Source organism: Kogia breviceps, chromosome 5, assembly GCF_026419965.1.
Source record: "Kogia breviceps isolate mKogBre1 chromosome 5, mKogBre1 haplotype 1, whole genome shotgun sequence".
In the NCBI taxonomy this organism is placed as follows: Eukaryota; Metazoa; Chordata; class Mammalia; order Artiodactyla; family Physeteridae; genus Kogia; species Kogia breviceps.
The window spans coordinates 98,131,547-98,140,425 of record NC_081314.1 but is presented as its reverse complement, the minus strand read 5'-3'; the positions used below and the strand labels follow the sequence as shown (position 1 = coordinate 98,140,425).

The 8,879-nt window shown below is 44.8% G+C and overlaps 1 protein-coding gene across 2 annotated transcripts in view; it reads left to right on the top strand.

Moving 5' to 3' along the window:
* The first annotated feature begins 314 nt into the window (after positions 1-314).
* ALCAM (activated leukocyte cell adhesion molecule) overlaps positions 315-8,879 on the top strand; it is a 208,914-nt gene continuing 200,349 nt past the window's right edge. For both annotated transcript variants that reach the window (XM_059064318.2, XM_059064317.2), the window contains exon 1: positions 315-1,119. In XM_059064318.2, the coding sequence (XP_058920301.1) occupies positions 1,047-1,119 (73 nt within the window). In that variant the 5' untranslated portion in view covers positions 315-1,046. The remainder of the gene's footprint in view (positions 1,120-8,879) is intronic.

Below are 8,879 nucleotides of genomic sequence, written 5' to 3'. Positions count from 1 at the left end.
AGGTCCCGACCCCCACCTCCCTGCCCCACTACTCTCTTTATAGGAGAAGGAGGCTGCGATATCACGGCCGAAAAGTCCCTGAGGAGTGAGCCAGTGGATAGGCGTCTGGGGGCAAGAAAAGGGCAATTTGAACCGTAGCGAAGCTGCGTGGGCAGCGTGAAGTGAGAAACCGTAGGACGAGTGCAAAGATAACGCCACAGGGAAGTGGCAGTCCTGGGTGGGGGGTGCCACCCCACCCAGGAGCGCGCAGCTCTTGGGCGGGCTCCCTATTGGCGGGCATGACCGAGGGGCGGAGCCACTAGAAAGCCCCGCCCACTTGGTCTCCGGAACTCGGCGAGCGTGACAACCCAGTGGAGTTCCTGAGGCGTACATCGGTCTCGGACTCGGTCCTGCAGCGCCTCTAGGCTGCAGATCCAGCTCCTACCACCTGTGCTTGGCTCCACGTCCCGCGAAGCTGGGAGGAGAGAGGAGAGAGGGAGGAGGCGAAGGGAGGAGGAAAGCGGCAGCTTACACACGCCTTCCAGTCCCTCCACTCAGAGCAGCCCAGAGACCGCTGCTGGCGCCGCTGCTATCGCTGCCACCGCCGCTACCACCTGAGGAGACCGCCTGGACCTGTCGCCCCAGTGTTGCCCCTCCCGGCAATTCTTTCCTAGCACCAGGCTTTTTATGCGCACTGCCACTACCATTATTATTATTATTCCAAGAGAAGGAAAATAACAGACCAGCTAAAAAGAACCACGTATACCTTTCCGAATTACTCAAGTGTTTCCCGGGAAGAGAGGGTCGCCGGCCCCGGGAAGAGCAGCCGAAGGGGTCAAGGGCGGGTGTTTACGGGGAGACAGGAGGAGTTGGGGCACTGCGTGGTGGAAAGTTGCGGGCGGCGGAGACCCGAAGGTGCAGCGCCAGAGTCCAGGGGGCGGTGTGTCTGGGACAAGCCGCTGCCCGCTGCGTCCGGACCCGCGAGCGCGCGGGCAGCGCGGGGCCGGGGAGGACGCCCCCTCCTGCGGCGCGGACTCTGTCGGTGGTCCCCGAGGAGGAGGAGGAATATGGCATTGAAGGCGGCCTCCTCCTGCCGTCTGGTCTTCTGCCTCTTGATCTCCGCTGCTGTCCTTCGGCCAGGTAAGAGCAGGGGCCTCAGAGCAGCCCCAGTTCGTCCTGGGCCGGGGGGCAGTTTCCTAGGTCCCCGGCCCGGGCCTCGCACCCCCGGGGAGGCGCGCCGGGGTGCGTGGGGGAGGTAAGGGGACGGCGGTGAGGGCACGGAGCTGGCCCTGGGTACCCTCACCTGTGCCGCATATTTGGGCTCGACCGGTTGGCTCAAGTTGGGGCAGAGACTGGGGGGACTGGATAAATCTCCAGGAAGTTTGGGTGCGGCCGGGGTCGGGGCTCCGCGGGGCCCACGGGCAAGATTCATCTGGCTCCCCTTCCCCGCTGCGGCTCCAGCTTGGGCGGCGAGCTCTCGCCCTCTGACAACCTCTCCAGTCTCTGGATATCAAAGTCCACGTCATTGCGCTCTGGGCAGTTTTCCTTTCGCTTAGCTCTTGGAGGCAATAGCTCGCACTTTTTCGTGATAAATCCCCTGGTAACTTCCCGTGGTGAAAGGCGAAGCGGGGATGGGAGGGGGAAGGGTAGATAGAGGAGGAAGGGAGGACTTCAATCACTCCCTTTTAAAACCTAAAGCTCTGACCGTGGTTTGGACGCCGTCTCCCCCATTGTCTGGGTGGGTGGTGAGAGTAGGGGTGATGGCGGGCAAAGAACGCAGACTGGACTGGAATTCACAGCCAGGTTTGTGAGCTCTTAGTGAGGGGGTTGTGGATTGTTCAGGACCTGTGACCTAACCTCAGTTCTCAGTTCTGTATTGAGCCTCATAAGAAAAAAAAAAAATAGGCAAAAGCCCCAACAATTAATATATCTCGCCTGGGAATCTCTTTCCTTGCCCTTAGGGACGTCCCCTGGCACTGTCATCCAGAGACCCGCCGGGTGGCTGAAGTGAGTTGACCCTAACAGGAAATTCTGCGTGCTCGCCGTCGCTTGACAGAGCAGCAGGTTAATTTTTCGCTAGACATGAAGATTTGGGGGGAAATTTTTTTCTCCCTTTGAAGTTTTGATCTCTAGCCCCTCGTAGACAATTGCAAATAAAACTCCTACTTCTTGTTATTTCGGCTTCTGTTTGTACTCTTGCCCCTTTCTTTTGTTTTTATCAAAGAAAAACTTTCGCGTCTTTAATTTCTGCTCATCCCTTCAGTTGTTGGCATGCTGAGGTCAAAGACGAGGTTTGAAAGCCTCTGGAGCTCTCCCAGAAAAGGGGGGAGAGTGGGGCTCGGGGTTAGAGCCTGCAGATCCCTAGTGTTTGTGAACTGCCTCCGCGGTGTGTGTTAGTGGTGGTGTACGCGCGAGGTGCGTGCCCCCTCCCGTTCTGATCTCATTTTTAAAGTTCCATTTCGAGTCTAGGTAATGAGCTCACCTGCTGTTTTGAGGCGAGAGCAAGAGGCGTCTGTGACAGATCGCTGGCTCTGGGGCTGGGACTGTGAATCGAGAGTCGAACAGGATTTAAAAGCAGGTGGAGGGAGGGTGAGAACCCCCCGGGAGGTGGGAAGGAGAGACCCCCTTGGCTTTGGCACTGTACGGATTTCACTTTTTTCTGATCCCAGTGCCTGGTGTGGGAAGGAGGGGCACTCACTCTGGAGCCGAGGGGAGAGAGGAGGGAGGATGAGGGTTCTGTAGTTTGTTCAGTGCGAAGAGCCACACGCCCACAGTCCCACAATTGGTTTTCGGTTTAACCCCCTCGCCACTTGGAGAGCGTAGTCACACCTACACCACCACGCTCAGACCACAGGCGCACGCCCAGTTTCCTTTTCCGTGTTGGAATTTATTTTCAGTTGGACCACCTCAGAGGACATGTTTTTCCGCACATGTAACTGCTAAAAAGGGAGAGGTTCCTCTTTCAGATCTTCGCGGCGATTCTTTTGACGCAGCAAGCTCGCGCGTTTCTAGCCGGCACCCAGCTGCGCGCTTTCAGCCAGCGGGGCGGGCTCTCTCACCGCCGCCTACCCGCTGCTGATCTGCGCGTCAGGAGACTCAGACCCTCAGATCAGCGCTTTTCTTGAAATTACCCGGTTGGCAAATGCGCCAGATTTTAGGTGCGGCGTCAGTGTATTTTAAAAGAAAGAATTATGACGCTAAAAGCGCCACGTCCAGACTCAGGATGCAAGTCCTGGACGGCAAGTGCCCCTCCTCCAGAGCCTTCTGCACCGCTGAGCCCGGGGGGTGGGGTGGGGGGGGGATGCAGCACCAATAGCTGGTTTAGGCAAAGGGACTAAATGAAGGGCTGGCCCGCCTGCAGCCCTTCATTTCCGGAGCGGTTTTGATAGTGTGTCCAGACCTAGAGAACAAAAACTAGAGTTTGTGAAACTGCCTCTGCAGGTCTGTCGGTCTGTAGTCGCTACGTAGCCATGGATATATTTTAGGCATGGCATGTTACCTGTTTTGAAGGCAGGAGGAAATTATCTATGAACCACGGAAACTGAATTCGGAGATGAAGGCAACGAAGTATGAGCTCAGCATCCGAGGGAGCAAGAATTTTATTATTCTCGTAGAAAGAGCGTCAGCCTGTGGTAACATTTTGTATTGCTTTAAAAAAAAGGCTTTCCTTGATTATTTACAACAAGGAGATGGGGCCCTGAACTGTTTCTTCTCTTGGGTCATCTGTGTACACCCCCTCTGGAATGTTTCTTAATTGCTCACTGATAAAAAGTTCATTCCAAGACGTAAGCATACTTAAAGCTTTTTTTTCAGTGGGTTATCATGTTTGGAATGTATCCGTTTATCTCAATAGGCCTTGGGAAGAGCATCAATTCAAATAATGTCCTTTCAGACTAACTGATGTGGGACTATTAAAATTTATAATTTCAAAACTGCAAACTGCTTAGTAGGCAGTAATACTGCTTTTTCTTTGATGATTTATTTAATCCAATAGCAATTTATGATTTAATGGGGCACTCTTTTCAGTAGACTGCTTTCCTAGGTTTGTTTTGGGACCATTTACCTTCAGGCACTTGAGCAAGTCATTTCACCATTTTGGGTTTCAGTATTCTCATGTGTAAGGAAAAGGGTGGACTAAGGCTCTGCTCTCTGAGAGCTCTGCCAGCTCAACCGTTTGTTTCTAATGACCTAGGGTAAAAAACCCATTTAGGCAAGGCAGAGTCATTTTCCAACTGTATTTTTCTAATGCTTTTAGACAGCCTGGACAGACACGATTCATATAAGTTGTATTACTAGAAAAATGTCAGTGGCTCCCAATTGCTAGTTTTCTGTCTTCTTTCCTACTTTTATAAACTCATATCTTGTGATTACTCCTCCAAGCCTGAATAAGCCTATTAAAAAATGTATACTGGAGAGAATTAGTCTCCCATTCTCCTGGGAAAAGAGACTCCAACAGTCAGAAAGGGCTTTAGGTCATAAAAAAAGAAACCCATTTATGCAACCCATCCCTTCTGGAAGACTGGCTCTATTTAAACTTCATATATAGTTCCTAGAATAAAATGTCAGTGATGGTTGATGCTAATATGTTTATGTGACAAAGCCTTATATGTACACCCTAAAAAGGCTCCTAAACAAAGAAGTTGATTTGCTCCATGGTTGTAAGTACAATACAGAAGGAAATAGAAAATAATAATGCTTTCCCATTGTTTTCAAATCTATAGAAATCCAAAATATTTTCATGACTAGATTCCAAACTTTTTCTGACTTTTTAGAAAATTTACACTAGCATATCTTTTAAAATAGAAATTTAGAAGAAAATGTTTGTCTACTGTGGACTTATTAAAAAGAAGAAAATCAATAAAAACCTACTTTAAGGCTTCCCTGGTGGTGCACTGGTTGAGAGCCCGCCTGCCGATGTAGGGGACACGGGTTCGTGCCCCGGTCCGGGAAGATCCCACGTGCCGCGGTGCGGCTGGGCCCGTGAGCCATGGTCGCTGGGCCTGTGCGTCCGGAGCCTGTGCTCCGCAACGGGAGAGGCCACAGCAGTGAGAGGCCCGCGTACCACAAAAGAAATTTTAAAAAAACAAACCCCAAAAAACCCTACTTTAAGACTCCTAAGTGTCAACAAAAAATTATTTATGATGGAGTCAGTACTCATGTGTTCAGTTTTTAGCTGTGCTGCATAAGAATGTTGTAAACTTGGGGGAAGTTATTTTTCTACTCCTTTTTATTTCCCATCTGTAAAATTATCTCCCTATGTAGTACACTGTTCTGATTTTGGTGAGATTAGTAACTCCCTTGCTCAGCATTTTGATTTTTTCAAGTAAAACATGCTATATTAAGACTTTTATTATATTCTTAATAGAATAACTCTTTAATTTATTCCACTTAATTATCACTTTGACCATTTTATTAAAAGCAGGCAAAAATGTTTCTTTTCTTTTTTTCTCCCTCAAGTTTTCATGACACTAAATATAGGCCTTTGTAAAACTGAGCACTAAGTTGTCAGCATTACTTAGTGTAAGATGGCAGCTTTTTGTCATATAGTATTTTAAATACTTTATAATCACCTTGTTTTATATTCCCAAACACACCTCTTTTTGTTCTGGCCATCTATTTCACATAAAACATCATCAAAGAGTTCTAGCTCTCTGACACATGCAACATGTTATCCCCAATACGCAGGAGAGCAACATAGGTACAGCTATGATAAAAGAGTATCTCTGTGCCTGTGTGTATACATGGAAACTTAAATTTGGTTCTTCTCAAAGTGTTAATTTTATTCTTCACTGTTAGGTATTCAAAAGGCCCATTTTATTTCTCACACATGAATGTATGTGGCATGTTAAGACTTGAGCTAACTCACTGGAATACTAAAGAAAATTTTCTTGGGAGTGCTGCGTGATGAATTAATATTTATTTGATTATTACTTTTGGATATCAGCTCCTTTTTATTTTCAATAAAATGTCCAGAAAAATGTCCATTTATATTTCTCATTACTTTTTTTTTATTAGGGCAGAAGTTTCCTTTTCCTGTGGAGAACAAAGGCAAGAATAAAATATATCTTCTATATTTAAGAAGAGGATATTATAGGCTCTTTGATAAGGTTAAATCCTACAATTATTACAAGTATCCCTATAGTGTACAAAATGTTATCATATATTTGGAGTTACTGATATTTTCATCCAGCTAATTTTTCTGTTTAACAAAATTTATGTTCTTTCCCCCCAACCTTATTAGACAGAATACCATATATATTTCAGCTAGGACTAGTTCCAATTATGCTGTGGTATTCAGTAATTGTTTTATGGTAACCTATTATCGTAGCCCATTATTGTAGTGTATGTTCCAAGAATGAAATTAGCTTTTACTGCTTACTCTCTTATTTATCCAGTCAGTTCTCAATTATCCATTCCATTCAAGGGGCAATCAGAATTGTGCAAAATCCAAAATAGTTTCTAATCAAAGGATTACATAATTCAACTTTGAGTTGAGGTACTTCAATGAACATGACTGTGTCTGATCTTCTAAGAATTCATAGCATTGCAATAAAATGAAACAAAATTGTGGGAGAATAGACTAATCAGAAATTAGACAGCTGTCCAGTTTCCCTGGCTTGCTTCCTTGCCTTTTTTCCCCTAAAGCTCTGTTTTCTATCACTCCATGATCCATACATCCTGGTATATCCAAGACACTCCTGGTTTATGCCTGGTTTATTCGATTATTAATGGTACCCTTTTTACTCTCAAAAGTGCAGTTTGGATGGCAAATTAGATGATCACAATAATTATTAATGACTTGACTGTCTATGTGTCTGTCATAGAATACTAAACTATAAGACATTCCTCATCCTGACAAACTGAATATTTCTAACCTTTTTTATTTAAGTATCAGCTATAGTGAAGTATCAATAAGGGGTTATATACCTCTTTAATGTCAAGTATAAGAGAGATACAAGGTTATGGCTGGAACCCCAGAATATTTTAGTAGATGTGGAACATTAAGGATTCCATGGATTGGAGTGGAAACCGAATCGACCTGAGATGCCAAGAGAATACTGATGTTTGAAATTCACCTGGGAGCTATACTTAGCCATGCAGTTATCTAGGGAAGGCCTGTTTCAATTTGATCCTGAAATCCTTTCTTAGCCAACTGCACAATTCCCATTCTGTTCTTCTGTGAGGTTTCTCAGTAGCTCCACTATCAATTTAGATCTAAAAATAAATTACCAAGGATGTCTATAAAATTGAAGGAGGGTCTCAAGTCTTTTCGTACATGTGAACTACAGTTGTATCAGTTAGATATGGTGACCTGACTTGGGACAGCCAACAATATAGCCAGAACAGTTGGTGCCAAGACTGACTATTCCTAATTGATCACCCACATGTTGTTTGGTTCAAATATCTCTGAGTGTCCCATATATTCAGAAAACTCCAAAAGCAGATGGAGGTAGGAAAGGTGAGAGGGTATTATCTAAGCACATGGGTAAAGGATGCCATAGATTTGTCCTTAATAAGATGGATTGAAGGGAGAGGGCATTGGACACTGTGGCTAAAACTCTTGTCAGCATATTCCCAAGTACTTTCCCTAATAGTGGGGAGGTTTCTGGCTATAAAATTTACCTAGTTCCAAATCAAGCAAAAAACAGAAAAATAAGTCTTGCTACTCTTATTAAAATTTTGAACCACAGTGTATCAGTTAACTATGCCACATAATAAAGTACTCCAAAATATAGTGGTTTAAGACAGCAACCATTTTATGTAGTTCATTATTTTGCAGTTTGGCAGTTTAAGCTGGACAGTTGGGTGCTTTTCTGATTTTAGCTCCATGCCATTCTACTGTAGTCTGCTGTTTGCTTCTGGGATTTGGCCGGTTGTTGTTCAGGAAAAATTAATTCTTCTCCAGGTCTTTCATTTTCTAATAGACTTCCCTAGGCTAGTTCTCTTGATGGAAGTCTACCTCTCACGATAGTCGTGAAGAGTGTGGCAACAGCAGGGATCCTTACTGCAGATCCTCAGCCCCATATTCACAGTCTACACCCTCTTCTTTCAGATTATTGGGCAAGAAATATTATAGAGGCTCATATATTATAGGGCAGTAGAGCAGTGTCCAATAAGAGTACTGTTTCCTACTGCTCAAACTTTATCTTCCCCAGGAATAAAATTATGGAAAGTGTATGTGTACGTGTGTGTGTGTGTGTGTGTGTGTGTGTGTGTGTGTGTGTGTGGAGGGAGAGAGAGACAGAGAGAGAGAGAAATTGAAGGGTTTAAGGCATGCAATTCATGATCAGAAGCTAAAATGTGGTAGAAAAGGGGTTCTTGGAAAAATGAAAATGTGCCTTAGATGTCTATCTTGTTCAGTTCTCTTATTTGACAGCTGAAATAGATGAAGATACAGGTAAAGAGATTACCTAAAATTCAGTAGAAGATTAACCACCATTTTTAGAGACAACAATGTTCTTAGTTTGATGTATATTTAGACCCATAGGTTCAAGGTTTTGGAGCTATGAAGAACCTTAAAATTACTTAGCTACTTGCCTAAGGTCATATTGTTAACCAATCCAAAATTAAAACTCTTGTCAATTAACTATTCAACGTATAATAATAGCATTCAATAAATAGTTATTGTGCTCAATATGTGCAAAGCATTGGGCTTGGTGCTGGGGATACTGCCATGAACTAGTTACTAAATAGCCAAGGTCCACTGTCACTCCAAGAAATTATGTTCTGTATGGGAAACAGACATTAGTCAACTAATTATATAATTATTTGCTAGAAGTTTTGCTAAGTACGGCAAGGGCACATAAAGAGCATTTTACATCAGTGTGTCCAAATTTGGTCTGGAGTTTAGGAAAAAATCAGAAAGATTCTTTCAGGAAGTGATATCTGAAGTATGAGAT